This window comes from Mustelus asterias, chromosome 15 (genome assembly GCF_964213995.1).
Source record: "Mustelus asterias chromosome 15, sMusAst1.hap1.1, whole genome shotgun sequence".
Classification (NCBI taxonomy): domain Eukaryota; kingdom Metazoa; phylum Chordata; class Chondrichthyes; order Carcharhiniformes; family Triakidae; genus Mustelus; species Mustelus asterias.
The window spans coordinates 11,618,829-11,637,250 of record NC_135815.1 but is presented as its reverse complement, the minus strand read 5'-3'; the positions used below and the strand labels follow the sequence as shown (position 1 = coordinate 11,637,250).

Sequence of the window (18,422 nt, the reverse complement as noted above, 5' to 3'; positions counted from 1 at the left end):
GAACCCATTATTTAATTCAACAAGTTCTGTCTGATGGTTTTCACAGATCCTCAGATCAGTGCTATTATGTCACTGACATTGCTTAGGAGGGCACAGTAAGAAGTCTCACAACACCAGGTTAAAATCCAACAGGTTTATTTGGCACCACGAGCTTTTGGAGCACTGCTCCTTCCTCACCTGACGAAGGAGCAGCGCTCTGAAAGCTCGTGATACCAAATAAACCCTGAAGGACTTTAACCTGGTGTTGTGAGACTTCTTACTGTGCCCACCCCAGTCCAACGCCGGCATCTCCACATCATTGATTAGAAGTCCATTTATACAATGATAAAGCACTTGTTTATAATATTGCCTTTAAAAAAAAACCACACAGGACGAAATTAGCTTTTGGAGCCGTTGTTTCATTTGTAAACATTGTTGCAGGAACCAGAACCTGGTGTGAAAGTGTATATAACCACAGAGTGAGCTCTTGCCATTTTGGGATGTGAGAATTGGTTGCTAGGACATTATTCATCAGTCTTCATGGGACGCTCAAATGCAAAGTTGCGGACACTAAGCACGTGCTCATGGAGTCCCTACAACAGGAGCGACACTTGAAAAATACCTCATTGGCCGTAAAGCACTTTGGAACATCCTGTGAGATGCTGTATAGATGAGAGTTCATTCTTTAATTTCCCACGGCAATTCACCAAAGCTTTTGTTATGCAGGGACCGGGTTCAATTCCCAACTTAGGTGACTGTCTGTGTGGAGTCTGCATGTTCTCCCCGTGCCTGCATGGGGTTTCCTCCCACAATCCAAAAGATGTGCTGGTTAGGGTGCATTAGCCATGCTAAATTCTCCCTCAGTGTACCCGAACAGGCGGTGGAGTTAGGGGATTTTCACAGTAACTTCATTGCAGTGTTAATGTAAGCCTACTTGTGACAATAATAAATAAACTTGAACTTCTAGTATACTGGGATGTCAGGCTGCTGAATGCTGTAATGAATAAGATGTATTGGAAATCCTTGACAGCTTTCATGATTTGCTGACTGCTTGGAGAAAGCTGCCAATCCCTTTTTCCTTGTCGGCCATTTTGGAACACCATAAATGAGCTCAATGGAAAGGCATTCTGGGAAGTTGGGCAAACTGTCCTAGCTGAGGTTTGGAGGACGAGATTTCAGAAGTAAGCTGCACTTCTTTCAGGTAGCTGTAACACCAAGAGAGTTGCTCCACTCCCCCAAGGTTGGCTGAGCAGGTGTTGGTGGTGAAGGATCCTCACTTGTCATTATTTGCCTGCGCAGCCTGCAGAGAGGGAATTCCAATCACGCTGTGAGGACTTCTCTCACCTCGAGGTGAAACGCCACACCTTGCCCTGAGCCCGTTTTCATTACGGCCCAACAAGAACTGAAATGAACAGGGTGAAGCTTCAAAATGGAGTGGGTTCACTGGAACGTAAATGACAGGCTGGAAGCAAAAACATGAGTGGAAAGACTAAAGAATACTCGGGAGAGCAGGTAGAAAATATCAAGGCTCCAGCTTTTTTAAAAGTCCTTGCAGTTGCCAAATGCACAAATCTTGGCTCCTTCCATTTTATGATGGAAATTTGAGTTGCCTACTGAAACATGAGGGTTTTGTTAGGATCATGAAAGGAATCGATAGGGCAGATAAAATGAACCTTTTTCTGTGTCTAAAGGAGGAGACATTAACTTAAAATCAGATCCAGACCATTCAGGAGAGAAGTTAGGAAAGACTTCACACAAAAGGTAGGGCGGCACGGTAGCACAGTGGTTAGCACTGCTGCTTCACAGCTCCAGGGTCCTGGGTTCGATTCCCAGCTCGGGTCACTGTCTGTGTGGAGTTTGCACATTCTCCTCGTGTCTGCGTGGGTTTCCTCCGGGTGCTCCGGTTTCCTCCCACAGTCCAAAGATGTGCGGGTTAGGTTGATTGGCCAGGTTAAAAAAAAAAATTGCCCCTTAGAGTCCTGGGATGCGTAGGTTAGAGGGATTAGCGGGTAAAAAAAAAAGGGAACTTAGTAAGATAGAGGGTTATAGGTAAGCCTAGTAATCGCTAGTTGTTTGGCACAACTTTGTGGGCTGAAGGGCCTGTATTGTGCTGTAGTTTTTCTATGTTTCTAAAACACAGATCAGCCATGGGGGAAGGCGAGATCAAGCTACTGAGTTGGATGGTCAGCCATGATCATAATTAATGGTGGAGCAGGCTCAAAGGGACCACTCCCACTCCTTTTCTATGGTAAGGGGCTGAACGGCCTTCTCCGATTTCCTATGTTACCCCAGCCAATATTAAGTGCCATGAATCCATCAGAAAATTTAAAATGCCATGATGATCCCAATCTGTGCAAGCACCATACTTTTGAGTATGCCAATCCACCTTAGATTTGAGCAAAAGGGTTTGGAAGAGATGGGGGAGGGTGGTGGTGAGGGCAGGAGGCAAGAAAGTAAGGGGACAGAACAAACACCTAGGCTCGATCAGAAGAGGATGGGAGCACAGATGATTCAGAATTCATTTATGACTTGAGACACAAGAAATTCACCACATGACACTTGTAATTTTGTAAACTTTGAACCCAACAAGTTGGAAGCTGATTGCAACAACCTATTTCTCTTCATGCAAACCAGCCTCCCATCCATTAACTCTGTCTATGCTTCCCGCTGCCTCGGAAAAGCGGTCAGCATAATCAAGGACTCCACGCACCCTGGACATTCTCTCTTCCACCTTCTTCCGTTGGGAAAAAGATACAAAAGTCTGAGGTCACGTACCAACCGACTCAAGAACAGCTTCTTCCCTGCTGCTGTCAGACTTTTGAATGGACCGACCTTGCATTAAGTTGATCTTTCTCTACACCATAGCTATGATTGTAACACTACATTCTGCACTCTCTCGTTTCCTTCTCTATGAACGTCATGTTTTGTCTGTATAGCGAGCAAGAAACAATACTTTTCACTGTATGTTAATACATGTGACAATAATAAATCAAACCAAATCTTAAAGACCTTTAGTTTCAAATCAGTGTATTTCTAAGTCCTTGGATATGACTCTGCATTATTGATTCTGGATTTGAATTTTTACATGCAAGGGGTAATCTTCTGGCTTCACATTCAGCAGAGACCCAAGGCAAACAGGAACGCAATATCAGAAACTCAAGTCTAAGAATCATTCCAATCATCTGAAATGAAGTCAAAAACATTGTGCCCGCAAATTGCCAGTATATATTTGCCACTCAAAAGTCAAAAAGTTAACTCGAGAGGTTGAAACTCGAGAGGTTGATCATTATCTTGTCAGGTTAATAGTAAATACATCTCCTCATGATTAAAGCACGGAGCTGCACACTGTCTCAGTCGTTCTCCTTGTATTGGACCGTGTCTCTTATACATTGGGCACCCAATTATGGAAAGACAACTTGGCTTTCTTAAACCAGCAGGCTGGGACTACAATCCAAGGTATGAGATCCTTCGAACTTGCAAGAATTCATCCTTCTGGCCACAAGCTATGTTGCTCTCAAGGCCAACGTCCTATAAGTTTTAGCCTTGGCTGTCATTGTTGCTTCTATCCGATTTTCTGGTTGGATCCAATGTGGTCCCTTCAAACATGATCTTGTTTTTCACACCTTCCTGTACCATTCGCTGCTGGATTCTCAATTTTGCATTCTGGTACCTGCAGAACATCCTGAAAAAGGCGCACATGTGTTTGAAAATCTGAATCAAATTACTTCCAGCAAACACACAGGATTTCAGGTCCGTTGACAAATTGCCACAGCAGGCTTAAAGCCCCATTGTACCACAATGCCTGCTCTAACATAATATCTGTACCAGTATCTTTGTGGTTTGAAGTCAGATTTCCTCTCCAAAGGCCTTAGTAAACCAATTGGGTTTCCTTATAGCTCCGTGGTCACCATGACGGACACAAGCTTTTCATTCCATATTTTAATCAATTAATTGAACTTAAACTTCCCAGTTTCTTGTGGTGGGATTGGATTGGAATTCCAATTTATTAGCCCAGCCCTCTGCATTACTAGTCCAATAACCGCGATGTACCACTTAACCTCAACCCTTACACTGATGGAATAAAGGTTACATTTTCAAGATCAACAGGTAAGCCACTTACCACGTTCCCAAAGTAGTAAGTAGAAAGGTCCCAATACTAAAGTCAAAAGACCGCTTTACTCTGCCTGCAGGAAAGGAGAAGACAGAATTATTGCAAATATTTAAACAAAATTCAATTATGTTCACTAATGTTGCAAATGGCTTGGCATATGGGCTTCCTGGAAGGCTGCTCTGATAAAGCCATTTTGCAAGTGAGGCACAGATACAGACCATTCAGCCCAACTGATCCAATTCCTGTGCTATGTTAATTTAAAGAGTCAATGAATAGGCAGTCATTACCTTGCTGACTACATTCTAATTTCGCTGTGTTCAGCACTGTTCATGTTTTTCACATGTCATAGGTCAGAATGTCCCAGGTCTTACTCCCAGCCTATATCAGAGGTCACACAACACCAGGTTATAGTCCAACACTGCACTTCACCTGAGGAAAGAACAGTGCTCCAAAAGCTTGTGATTTCAAATAAATTTGTTGGACTATAACCTGGTGTCATGTGACTTCACATCTTGCCCACCCCAGTCCAACACCAGCATCTCCACATCATTCCAGCCCATATAGAGTTCATCGGCCTCAGCCAGCGTAACAATGGACTTACTACAATTGGTCTCTTGATTGTCAGTCATTATTGTTCGAACAAAGGCAAAACACTCAGGAGACTGAAAATCTGAAATATAAATCTTAAGTGCCAGAAATAGTCAGGAGGCAAGGTGCCACCAATGGAGATATTGCCTGACTTACTTATTTTTGGAAAATGGACCAGGCTTAGTTGCACTTCCTCCTACGGTTGAATAGTCTACTAAAACTGGTTCTAGCAATGAAAGATTTCAGTTGCGTAGATAGATTGGCAAAACTGGGACTGTTCTCCTTTAAGAAGGTTGAGAGGAAATTTGATAGCGGTTTTCAAAATCATAAGGGGTCTATGATGTGGAGATGTCGGCGTTGGAATGGGGGTGGCACAGTAAGAAGTTTCACAACACCAGATTAAAGTCCAACAGGTTTATTTGGTCGCACGAGCTTTCGGTGCACTGCCCCTTCATCAGGTGAGTAGAGAGTTGGGTTCACAAACAGGGCATATATAGACACAGACTCAACTACAAGTTAATTAGGAAGAGAGTTCCAACCAGCTCCGAAAGCTCGTGCTTCCAAATAAACCTGTTGGATTTTAACCTGATGTTGTGAGACTTCTTACTGTGCATAAGGGGTCTGGGCACATAGGGAGAACCCGTTCCCCTTGTTGGAAGGGTCAAGAACCAGAGGATTTAAGGTAATTGGCAAAAGAAGCTGAGGTGACGTGAGGGAAAAATATTGCAGGGCTACAGGGAAAGAGCGCAGGAGTGGGATTAGCTGAGTTGCTCTTACAGAGAGAAGGCTAGGATCCAAAGACTGAATGACCTCCTTCTTTGCTGGAACCATTCCATGATTAGGGAAGTGTAGTGGAAGCTTCACCTTGTCTACGATGGAGTAAGACTTCAATTAAAGGGTTGCAAACCTTTGGAATTTTCCATTGCAGAGAGCAGCGGATGTTCACTAGTTGAGTATATTCAAGTCATAAATAGCTAGAATTTTGGGTACAAAGGGAATCGAGGTTTATTGGGATACGGTGGGAAGGTGTAGGTAGAAGATTAGCCATCTCATTGAACTGCAGAACAGGTCCGAAGGGCCAAACACCCTATTCTTGCTTCTATTTATGTACAAATGAATGAGAAGCAGGAGTTGGTCATTCAGCCCCTCAAACCTGTTCTACCATCCAATAAAATTATGGCTGACCTGATTGTAGCCTCAATTCCAAATTCCACCTACTCCCGATAACCTTTTACTTCCTTGTTAGTCAAGAATCTATCTACCTCTGCCTAAAAAATATTCATTGACTCTGCCTTCACCAACCTCTGGGGAAGATTCACAACCCTCTGAGAGAAAATATTTCTTCTCGTCTCTGTCTTAAATGGCAGACCCCTGATTTTTAAAACCATATGGGGCGGCACGATGGCACAGTGGTTGGCACTGCTGCCTCACAGGGACCCAGGTTCAATTCCTGGCTTGGGTCACTGTCTGTGTGGAGTTTGCACTTTCTCCCCGTGTCTGCGTGGGTTTCCTCCGGGCGCTCCAGTTTCCTCCCACAGTCCGAAAGACTGTGCGGGTTAGGTGCATTGGCCATGCTAAATCCTCCCTCAGTGTACCTGAACAGGTGCCGGTGTGTGGCAACTTGGGGATTTTCACAGTAACTTAATTGCAGTGTTAATATAAGCCTACTTGTGACGAATAAATAAACTTTAACATTCCCTGGTTCTTATGTTCTCAAGTAAGAAAATGGAGGCTGTCCAATATCCCAGCAGTGACATCCCTCATTTTAAGCAGGCCAATTGCTTCCAAAACAAAACAAAACAAATCCAACAGTATTCAGCATTCATTATTCATAGCAGTATTCTTGCATTGCCCATTGCAAACCTTCAATGTTATCAACTCTTAGGATAGATGTAACAGAAAAGAACTCTAAAAAGATTCACTCCAGTATCAAGAAGGATGCTCACTTGTGGCTAGGAAGTAGCCAAGTCCACCTACGACAGCACCAGCTGATCCATACAGGACCGAGTTTCGGGCACATGGAATATTCTGTACATCCAAGATTCCCAGGAGCTTGAATGACTAAACACAAACAAAAAAATGTCTTATTGCCAAATTAGAATATGATTTGTTTCTAACAATACAGACCAGAAGCCCAAGGTACACAACTCAAAAGCCGACAATCTGATAACCATATGCTCACACCATGAACTACTTGGATGGGCAGTAGCAGTGGCTGTTAAGCAGGGAAACATAGCACCTGTGTCAAAAACACCTTGAGTGAATAATCTGTCGATCTATTTTCAGTTGATGAATAATATGTTATTTAGAAAATGAGGAGAATTCTTGGCTCTTCTTTGAAATTAAAAGATCTGTTTGAAATATCACAACAAGCAAAGGTGATTGTGATTTAATGCCTCAATTGAAGATCAGCATTCTTGACAATGCCGCATTTTTCATGGGGTACAATTCCACAACTTATTTTTTAATTTCAATGTGTTGGCTGGCTAGTTGACCATGTGGGGTGCATCAGAGCCAGGCCTGATCTTGTCCTCTCCTGATCATTCAGACTTGCTGCACAAGTTGCTGGATGCTGATCAGGTGTGGCAAACTTGACCGACTCTTGGCTTCCTAACCAGTGACGCCAAGAACAATTACTGGATCCCATGGTTGAGGTAGGTGAATAGGACAGGGATCAGACCTGGGAATCATTTATGTAGAAACAGTGGGCAATTTGACTCCTTAGGTCATTGCCATCACAGCTCACCTATATGGCTCAACCGCCAGAAAAGGTTACAGCACTGTTTTATATATTTTTAAAATTTATGCTGCCCAGCCTTATTTCCTCTTAGCCGATTCTGAAATCCCGATTCCTAAGTTGAAAACCAAAGATGGTCACCACAGTTAGGAGATTTATGGTCGCAGAGATTGACAAGGATTTCTGCAATTGTTTGAACAAAATGGAGCTATGTTTATTTTTCCAAAAGGAAGTCAGTCATTTGCAGAGTTAAGAATATTTATACAATTTTGAAGTGGAGTAAACCAACTTCAACAGTGGCACATACTGCTGCCTCACAGTTAAGGCTTTAAGACTTGATTACCTGTAAAGACTCGCATTCCAACTATTATTTTGTAAATTGAGTTTGTGTCTTTATATGCCCTGTTTCTGATCAGAACTCCCTGACGAAGGGGCAGCGCTCCGAAAGCTTGTGGCTTGTGCTACCAAATAAACCTGTTGGACTTTAACCTGGTGTTGTGTGACTTCTTACTGTGCCTCACAGTGTCAGGGACCTGGCTTCGATTCTGGCCTTAAGTGACAGTGCAGAGTCTGCACGTTCTCCCTGTGTCTGCGTGGGTTTCTTCTGGATGCTCCAATTTCCTCCCACAGTCCAAAGATGTGCACGTTAAGTTGACTGACAAAGGTAAATTGCCCCTTGGTGTCAGGGGATTAGCAGGGTTGTTTTTCATTCATTCGGTGGGACATGGGCATTGCTGGCTGGCTAGCATTTATTGTAAGAAGTCTAACAACACCAGGTTAAAGTCCAACAGGTTTATTTGGTAGCAAATGCCACTAGCTTTCGGAGCGCTGCCCCTTTGTCAGGTGGAATGAGAGATGTGTTTATCCCAGTCCAACGCCGGCATCTCCACATCATAGCATTTATTGCCCATCCCTGGTTACCCGAGGGCAGTTGAGAGTCAACCATTTTGTTGTGCGTGGGGTCATGGGGATAGGACCTGGGTGGGATTGTTGTTGTTGACTCGATGGACTGAATGGCCTGCATTTGTGCTGCAGGGTATCTATGAACAACACAAAAGGCTGAAAATTTGAAATTTAAACATAAAATGCTGAGTTGGGCTGGATGCTGCTGAGTGTTTTGAGCATTGCTGTTGTTCTATCTCTCTGGAGTCCATTTTCACCATGAACAAAGGGGGGGGGGGGCTGCGACCTTGACTTGACATTGAAGTGGCCCACTGCGCATGCCAGTGACCTTTAAACCCCACCATTCCCCCCCCCCCCCCCCCCGCGGATCGTTCTGACGCATTCACCTTCGGCTTCTCCGCTTCGGTCTCGGTCGACATGGCGGCGGGTGCTGCTCGGCGGCCGTTAAGACTTCTCCCCCACTGCCCCTCTTGGTTCGTGCTCCGAATCCGTCTTCAGCGAGGTCTTTTTAGGGCCGTTGCCGAACAATGGCGACACCGCCTGGACAAGGGCCGAGGGCCGGGAGCCGGCGGCGTTTGGTCACGTGGGCCGAGCCGGGCCAGGTAGCTCTGCGCGTGCGCGCACCTGGGCGGGGTGGGGGAGGGGAGCTCCAGTTCCAGTTCCAGTCTCCTCTGTGCTGTTTGCAAGGACAATCAGCAAACAGGGTTACCAACCCTCCAGGATTAGCCTGGAGTACTCAGGAATTAAAGATCCATCTCCAGAACACCGCTGTGTACAATCCTGGGGAAAAAAATCATCGAGATATTGAAAACTGCTTTTTTAAAAACATTTTATTAAACATTTCTCTTTACCAGATATAAACTGATTGAAAAAGGGAAGGCTGGCTGACGTTCAAGCACCATGCAATTTCTGTAGAATCTCTACAGTGCAGAAGGAGGCCATTCAGCTCATCAAGTCTGTGCCAACTCTTCGAAAGAACATCTTACCCAGCTACACAGCCCCGCTCTATCCCCTTAACCCCTCACATTTACCCCACTAATCCCCCTAATCTACACATAGAATCAGAGAACCCCTACAGTGCAGAAGGAGGCCATTCGGCCCATTGAGTCTGCACCGACCACAATCCCACCTAGGCCCTATTCCCTTGCACCCATATATTTACCCTGCTAATTCCCCCTAACACTAGGGTCAATTTAGCACAGCCAATCAACCTAACCCACACATCTTTGGAGTGTGGGAGGAAACCGGAGCACCCAGAGGAAACCCACGCAGACACGGGGAGAATGTGAAAACCCCACACAGACAGTGACCCGAGGCCGGAATTGTATGTGGGTCCCTGGCGCTGTGAGGTGGCAGTGCTAACTACTGTGCCACCGTGCCACCCATCCTGAGACACTAATGGGCAATTTAGCATGGCCAATCCACCTAACTTGCACATCTTTTTTTCATTCATTCATGGGACATGGGCGTCCCTGGCTGGCCAGCATTTATTGCCCATCCCTAGTTGCTTAGTTGTGACTGTGGGAAGAAACCGGAGCCCCAGGAGGAAACTCATGCAGACACAGGGAGAACGTGCAAACTCCACACAGCCATTCAAGATTGGAATTGAACCCAGGTCCCTGATGCTGTGAGACAGCAGTACTTACCACTGTGCCACGATTGGGTAATGACTCATTCTGCTTTCCAATTGGTGTAGGAAGGCAGTGTGTCACAAAGATGACTAATGGATGGAGCATGGGGGCAATTAGAATCATAGAATCCCTACAGTGCAGGGAGAGACCATTCGGCCCTTTGAGTCTGCACCAACCACAATCTCATCCAGGCCCTATTCCCACAACCCCATGCATTTACCCAAGCTACTGATACTAAGGAGCAATGTAGCATAGCCAATCCACCTAACCGCCACATCTTTGGACTGTGGGAGGAAACCGGAGCACCGGAGGAAACGCATGCAAACACGGGGAGAACGTGCAAACTCCACACCGACAGTGACCCAAGCCGGGAATTGAACCCGGGTCCCTGGCACTGTAAGGCAGCAGTGCTAGCCATTGTGCCACCATGCCAATGGGCCACCATCATGTGATCAAACCTCCAGGAATACATTTGATCACAGTGGACAACCTTACCAAAGATTTTGGAGCTCATTACACTCGCCTTTAACTTACAAACACTTCGTAAAGAACCTCATGTAGTGCATTCAAAATAAAAATAAAGTTTATAGATCCAATCAGGAATTCAGGAGAAATTCCTTAATCCAGTAGGATTTGGTAGCATCAGGTGAAAGAAAGACTTGCATTTACAGTCATAATGGTCTACAGCACAGAAAAAGGCCCTTTGGCCCATCATGCCTGCACTGGTCAAAGACAAACCACCCAATTATTCTAATCCCATTTTTCAGTATTTGGTCCATAGTCTTGTATGTCTTGGCATCACAAGTGCACATCTAAATACTTCTTAAATGTTATGAGGGTCTCTGCCTCCACCACACTTTCAGGCAGTGAGTTCCAGACTCCCACCACCCTTTGGATGGAAAGGTTTTTCCTCACATCCCCTCTATACCTCCTGCCCTTTACCTTAAATTTATGTTCCCTGCTTATTGATCTCTCCACGAAGGGGAAAAGTTTCTTCCTGACTATCTATGCACCTCATAATTTTATACACCTCAATCATGTGCCCCCTCAGTCTCCTCTGCTCCAAGGAAAACAACTCCAGTCTATCCAATCTCTCTTCATAACTAAAACTCCCCAGCCCAGGCAACATCCTAGTAAATCTCCTCTGCACCCTTTCCAGTGTTGTCACATCCCTCCTATAGTGTGAATTCCAGAACTGCTCACTATACTCTCGGCCTAACCATATATATTTCCAGCATAACCTCCCTGCTCTTAAACTCTGTGCCTCAGCTAATAAAGGCAAATATCCCATATGTTTTCTTGACCACTTTATCCACCTGTCCTGCTACCTTAAGGGACCGATGTACTTGTACACCAAGGTCTCTCTGATCTTCAGTGCTTCCCAGGGTCCTGCCATTCATCATGTATCCCCTTGCCTTGTTGGTCCTGCCCAAGTGCATCACCTTCCACTTATCTGGATTGAATTCCTTCTGCCACTGATCAGCCCGTCTGTATCCTCCTGTAATTTAAAGCCATTCTCAATATTTACCATCCTATCAATTTTTGTATCATCTACAAACTTACTGATCAGCCCTCCTTCACTCAAGTCTAAATCATTTATATAAGCCACAAACAGAAAGTGCCCCAACACTGATCCCTGCGGGACCCCGCTGGACACAGGCTTCCGGTCCAAAAAACACCCCTTGGCCATCACCCTCTGCTTCCTGCCACTCGGCCAATTCTGGATCAATAACTCTGTAAACATGTTCATTGGTGGGAGGGCATGCAATGTTGCAGGTCCATTTGTGGGTCAGATCAGATTCACTCCAAAGACACATGCCAGGTTTGAAGGGTTCATTTTATTAAAAATACTCACCTGGGACACCATGTTAAGGAACCATATCAGGTACTTCACAACGATGTAGTTGTGTTCCGGAAGATTCTGTATTATTTGCTTGCATCGAGTTACTCGCAGGCTGCTTTTAATAATTCCAATACTTTGGACCTGATCATAAATCTGAGAGCTTAGAAGTGGCTGTGGAAGCTCCCGGAGCAACGTTTTCAAGATAACAGCAGGAATACACTCATCTCCATACTCCTCAAATTTTATTGGCTCACCAAAATTTGCCAATTTTTCATTGATCCCATGGATCTTCGCTCTCAGTCTCCCATGTGGGACCTTGTCAAAAGCCTTGCTGAAGTCCAAGAAGACTATGTCAAATGCGTTGTCCTCATTTAGACATTTATACAGCGCTTTTCACCACTGGAGGCTCAAAGCGCTTTAAAGCCAATGAAGCACTTTTTGAAGGGTGGTCACTGCTGAAATGTAGAAAACACAGCAGCCAACCCACCCTCAGCAAACTCCCACAAACAGCAATGTGATAAGGACCAGATAATCTGTCTTTTGTGATGTTGATTGAGGCTATTGGCAGGGACACTAGGGATAACTCCCCAAATCTTCTTTGGTGAGATCTTTTACACGTGGAGTAATCAAGACCAATGGCGTAGATGGACTTAACAATAATAACTTGCATTTATATAGCGCATTTATTTTAAAGTTTATTTATTACTGTCTCAAGTAGGCTTACATTAACACTGCAATGAAGTAACTGTGAAAATCCCCTAGTCGCCACACTCCGGCGCTTGTTCGGGTACACTGAGGGAGAAATTAGCATTTCCAATGCACCTAACCAGCACGTCTTTCGGACTGTGGGAGAAAACCGGAGCACCCGGAGGAAACCCATGCAGACACAGGGAGAAAGTGCAAACTCCACACCGACAATGACCCAAGCCAGGAATCTAACCCAGGTCCCTGACGCTGTGAAGCAGCAGTGCTAACCACTGTGCCATAGAATACTTACAGCACAAGAAGCAGCTGTTTGGTGGATCGTTCTCTGCAAGGACAACTCAGCTAGTTTCACAACCCTCCTCTTTCCCTTTAGCCCTGCAGGTTATTTTTCTTTACAGGTGGTTAACCAACTCTCTGTTGAAAGCCGCAGCTGAATCTGTCTCCTGTCTGACTCTCAGACAGTCCATTTATATTTTAATATGAAACACCCCAAGGCTCTTCACAGCAGTGTTATCAAACAAAATTTCACACTGAGACACATAAGATGATAGTAGGGCAGACGGCCAAAAATGTTGGCTCAAGAGGTAGGTTTTAAGTAGTGTCTTAAGAGAGGGAGAGGGTTAGAAAAGTCATTCCAGCACTGTGGCCCTAGTCAGCTGAAGGCATGGCTGCCAATGGCAGAGCAATTAAAATCATGGATGTGAAAGAAACTGACATGTAGCCATATGTAGGGTCCTGCCCACTGCAGGCAAAAGGAACATGTCCATGCATTGTGAACAAAGAACAAAGAAAATTACAGCACAGGAACAGGCCCTTTGGCCCTCTAAGCCTGCACCGACCATGCTGCCCGAGTGAATTAAAGCCCTCTACCCTTCCAGGGACAATATCCCTCTATTTCTATCCTATTCATGTACTTGTCAAGACGCCCCTTAAAAGTCACTATCGTATCTGCTTCCATCACCTCCCCCGGCAGCGGGTTCCAGGCACCCACCACCCTCTGTGTAAAAAACTTGCCTCGTATATCTCCTTTAAACATTGCCCCTCGCACCTTAAACCTATGCCCCCAAGTAATTGACTCTTCCACCCTGGGAAAAAGCTTCAGACTATCCACTCTGTCCAGGCCCCTCATAATCTTGTAGACTTCTATCAGGTCGCCCCTCAACCTCCGTCATTCCAGTGCGAACAAACCAAGTTTCTCCAACCTCTCGTCATAGCTAATGCCCTCCATGCCAGGCACCATCCTGGTAAACCTTTCCTGTACCCTCTCCAAAGACTCCACATCCTTCTGGTAGTGTGTCGACCAAAATTGAACACTATATTCCAAGTGTGGCCTAACTAAAGTTCTATAAGGTGATTTTTAAAAAATTAAACAAAAGCATGAAGATCAGTGGTTCCCTGGTGTACCCTCCATGGCAACAACTTGACCAATAAGAGTCGACGCGCCAACAAATAGGCACCCTTTTTCCCATTATGTATAAATTGTTGTTCCCTTTGAAATTTGGCATTCTTGCATTTGTCCTGTGGAGTGCAAGATGAAAATTTGTGGGCGGCACGGTAGCACAGTGGTTAGCACTGCTGCTTCACAGCTCCAGGGTCCCGGGTTCGATTCCCGGCTCGGGTCACTGTCTGTGTGGAGTTTGCACATTCTCCTCGTGTCTGCGTGGGTTTCCTCCGGGTGCTCCGGTTTCCTCCCACAGTCCAAAGATGTGCAGGTTAGGTTGATTGGCCAGGTTAAAAGTTGCCCCTTAGAGTCCTGAGATGCGTAGGTTGGAGGGATTGGCGGGTAGATATGTGGGGGTGGGGCCTGGGTGGGATTGTGGTCGGTGCAGACTCGATGGGCCGAATGGCCTCCTTCTGCACTGTAGGGTTTCTATGTTTCTATGAAAAGCTTCGACAGCATGAATTTTTTTTAGCAATACTCAAATATATATAGGTCTCAATCTTGAAATTTGGGAGGTGTGGGGGTGGGGTGAGGGTGGGGGTGGGGGTGGGGGTGGGGGGGTGGGTGGGTGAGGGGGGGGTGGTGGCTGAGTTCCAGATTTTCAGCACTGATTTATCTCCTGAATGACTCAGATCTAATTTTACATTGCACCTTCTTGTTCTGGATTTGTTCACCAGAGGGAATAGTTTATCTACTCTATTGAATCTTTCCTTCATTGTAAACACATCAGTTGCATCAACCTGTAACATTTTAAACTCAAGGGAATACAAATCAAGTTTGCAAAACCTATTTCATAATTTAACCATATAAACCCTGGTATAATCCTGTTGACTCAGTGTTGTACTCTCTCTGGGCTCAGTACATTCATCCCAAGGTTCAGTCTCCAAAGTTGAATGCAATTCTCCAGATGGGTCGTAGAATTAAGTAATTCTGACATTAGATTTAATCATTCATCGCCAGATCTGGGGGCCACATCAAGTGTTAACTGGCCTTGTTCTCCTCTGCCAGATCCACCCACTATTACTATAGGGTCATCTGACAAGCAAACAGAACTCCTGGTTTCATATCTCCACTATTAATCGTCCTTTTAAACACCTCTTCTCTGTCCCTCCACCCTCAAGGGAGCTTGTGACTTCTTTGTCACTAAGGTTGAGACCACCCACCCACTTAGCTGCCTCTGTCACATCTTCAGGTTCTTTTGTCTGCCAAGCCTAATACCCAATCCCTCAAAAAGCTCCCAATTACTTTAGCCCCAAATCTGTATCCAACCGACCTAACAATCTCTACCCTCCATAAGTCTCACCTCACCTGAAACTCTGCTGACTCCATTTTAACTCAACACCAAAGAGGATCCAGAGGAGATTTACCAAAATGGTTCCAGGGACGAGGGAATTTAGCTACAAGGTTAGGTTGGAAAGGTGGGGCTTGTTCCCCTTCGAACAAAGGAGGCTGAGGGAAGATTTGATAAAATTATAAAAGGTTATTAAAGGGTTGGACAAGGTAGACAAAGAAAAATTGTTCCCATTAGTTGATGGTACAATGTCTAGGAGACTCAGATTGAAGGTTTTGGACAACAGATACAATGGAGATATGAGGAAGAGCATTTTTATGCAGCGAGTGGTAATAACTTGAAACTTGCTGCTCATGAGGATGATGGAAACAGAGATGATTTCAACAGAAAATTGGATGGGTACTTGAGGGAAGTAAACTTGCAGGGCTCTAGGGGACAGAACAGGGTAAATGGGACTGACTGGATTGCTCTACAGAGAGCTGGCATGGAGTTGAAGGGCTGAATGGTCTCCTTCTGTGTTGTAAAGACATCTGACCAATCCTGATCGCCCATCATTCCTGTGCTCACTGACCTAAATTGGCATCTGGTCTAACAATGCTTCGCATTAAAAATGTCCTATCCTTTTGTTCAAATCCATCTGTGTCAATGTCCTTTCACCTTCTACACCCACTCTCCCAACTCTGTAACCAACTGCAACCCTCCAAGATCTCCCCATCATTGCAGCCATATTACGCAGACTTCATCACAAGAAGTGGCCCACAACTCCGGGTCCACAGTTCCAAGAGCTGGTCTGACTGTAGCCCAAACTGACAATCAATTAACTCACCTTCAGGCTCAGGATCGCCATGTGGGAGTTTCCTGGTTTATTTGCCTCACAACTACGTTTGACATTAAAAGGTCAGGGAGGTTGGTTGTAGTGACCATTACAGTGTGCTAATATTGTACTCAGCTGTCGAGGCCCTAAGCTCTGATATAAAAACAGAAAATACTGGAAATATTCAGTAGTCGGGCAACATTTGTGGAGGGAGAAACAGAATTAATATTTGATTTGATTTGATTTATTATTGTCACGTATTGGGATACAGTGAAAAGTATTGTTTCTTGCGCGCTATACAGACAAAACATATTGTTCATAGAGTACATAGAGGAGAAGGAAAGGAGAGTGTGCAGAGTATAATGCTACAGTTACAGTTAGGGTAAAGAGAAAGATCAGCCGAATATATGCTGGGTCCATTCAAAAGCCTGATGGCAGCAGGGAAGAAGCTGTTCTTGACTCGGTTGGTATAAGTATCTTTTTCCTGATGAAAGATGGTGGAAGAGAGAATGTCCAGGGTGCGTGGGGTCCTTGATTAGGCTGGCTGCTTCTCCGAGGCAATGGGAAGCATAGACAGAGTCAATGAATGAGAGGCTGGTTTGCGTGATGGACTGGGCTACGTTCACAATGCTTTGTAGTTTCTTGCGGTCTTGGTCAGAGCAGGAGACATACCAAGCTGTGATACATCTGGAAAGGATGCTTTCTATGGTGCATCTGGTCAAGAGCCTCATATCAAGCTCTGGAATTCCCTCCCGAAGCCTCTCTATCTCTGTCTTCTTTAAAGATACCCTGTCAAATCCATATCTGAGTAATATCTCATGTGTCTTTGTGTTTTGTTTGATAATGCTCTTGTGAACCACCTTCAGACCTTTTACTTTTGTTATGACCTTGGTAGAGACCAGTAATAATTTTTAAAAAGTAGATGAAATTTGAAATCCCAGCTATTTATTGAAGAATAAAGTCACAAGAATCTACAGTTTAAAACAGAAGCATTTTTACTATATAAGAGTTAACAAAGTGAGCTATTATCTATCTCACTCTCTAATATCCAGAATTAACATGAGTTAAACATGAATTAACAGGCAAATTGTGGTTGAATATAAACTACGATTACATTAAAGAAAGATTTTATGAATTGGCACAGTGGTTCGCTCAGATTGTACACTCAGTCACAAAGTCCTTCAAACTCTGTCTAAATCATGAGGAATTTCTCCTTATCTCAATCCTAATAGTTAGATGTTTATTTATTAGTGTCACAAGTAAGGCTTACATTAACACAGCAATGAAGTTACAGTGAAAATCCCCTAGCCGTCACACCCCAGCGCCTGTTCGGGTACACTGAGGGAGAATTCAGCACGGTCAATGCACCCTAACCAGCACGTCTTTCGGACTGTGGGAGGAAAGCAGAGCACCCGGAGGAAACCCACGGGGAGAACGTGCAAACTCCACACAGACAGTCACCCAAGGACGAAATCGAACCCGGGTCCCTGACGTTGTGAGACAGCAGTGCTAACCACTGTGCTACCATAGCGAATGGGACAAGCTGGAGGCAGAGGTTATGATCTAAAATTGTTGAACTCGATGTTGAGTCCAGAGTGTTGAGTCGCAAGATGTGGTGCTGCGCCTTGCGCTTGGGGTGAGCTTCATTAAGACAGTGCAGCAGACCAAGGACAGAAAGGTCAGAGTGGGAGCAAGGTCGAGAACTGAAATGATAAATGACAGGAAGATGGAGGTCGTATGGGGCTGGAGTCATGAGTAGGCCAGACACCAGGCAGAAGTGGCAGGTTCAGTTCCCTGAAGCATTTGCCACTTCTATACGACAGCCTGGCTGGGTGCCCAGCCCACCAATTACTGGATTGAATCTTAGTGCCACAGTTTGTCAGGGTGGGAGTTGAACTCCTCCTCTCTCGATTGCAAGTCCAGAAGCACAATTGCTGAACTGCCATTCGGTATTTGCCTTTATCCTCTGAGGCTGTCCGATTTGATAACAGCTTTCATGAATTGTCTTGAGGAGTGAAAAAGATTTCAGAGCTTTGACCAGCAAGTATCCCCAGAATGTTGAATCATTCCGAAGCTTAGCAACAATTTGATCAAAACCTCATGAACTGTGTTGTCGTGGTATTACCATTACATTTTATTGATCACTACATTCATTTATTTCTCCTCATCTACTACAACAAGTTCCTTTGATTTTACAGCGATTTTATCGCATTTTTAATTTCGACCTGAGACAAGCCATACAGAGGAAAAATAATTTAAAATATTTCATAGTTATATATTTTACTGATATGAGGTGGGGTGGGGGTGCAATTTGTTGGCAATGTCAACAACTTCATTAATGGTGTATCTTCTCCTTAGGTAGTCCCCCACGGTCGAGAC

The 18,422-nt window shown here is 44.8% G+C and overlaps 2 protein-coding genes across 2 annotated transcripts in view; one reads left to right on the top strand and one right to left on the bottom strand.

Moving 5' to 3' along the window:
- Nucleotides 1-8,938, bottom strand: cox20 (cytochrome c oxidase assembly factor COX20). The gene is made up of 4 exons (XM_078229502.1): nt 8,705-8,938; nt 6,625-6,739; nt 4,100-4,163; nt 1-3,661 (listed from the first exon to the last, which is right to left on the bottom strand). Exons 1-4 carry the CDS (start codon nt 8,735-8,737, stop codon nt 3,517-3,519), a joined length of 357 nt encoding a protein of 118 aa, XP_078085628.1. The 5' UTR covers nt 8,738-8,938; the 3' UTR covers nt 1-3,516.
- LOC144504334 (tetraspanin-33-like) overlaps nt 8,812-18,422 on the top strand; it is a 61,119-nt gene continuing 51,508 nt past the window's right edge. The window contains exon 1 of the mRNA XM_078229500.1: nt 8,812-8,920. Coding sequence (XP_078085626.1) covers nt 8,846-8,920 — 75 coding nt within the window. The 5' untranslated portion in view covers nt 8,812-8,845. The remainder of the gene's footprint in view (nt 8,921-18,422) is intronic.

Coding starts and splice junctions, on each gene's coding strand:
- cox20 (XM_078229502.1), bottom strand. CDS start 8,737: ATGTCGACCGAGACCGAAGCGGAGAAGCCGAAG. Junction 4,164..6,624: donor TGGCTACTTCCTAGCCACAA/GTGAGCATCCTT, acceptor CCTTTCCTGCAG/GCAGAGTAAAGCGGTCTTTT. Junction 3,662..4,099: donor CTTACTACTTTGGGAACGTG/GTAAGTGGCTTA, acceptor CGCCTTTTTCAG/GATGTTCTGCAGGTACCAGA.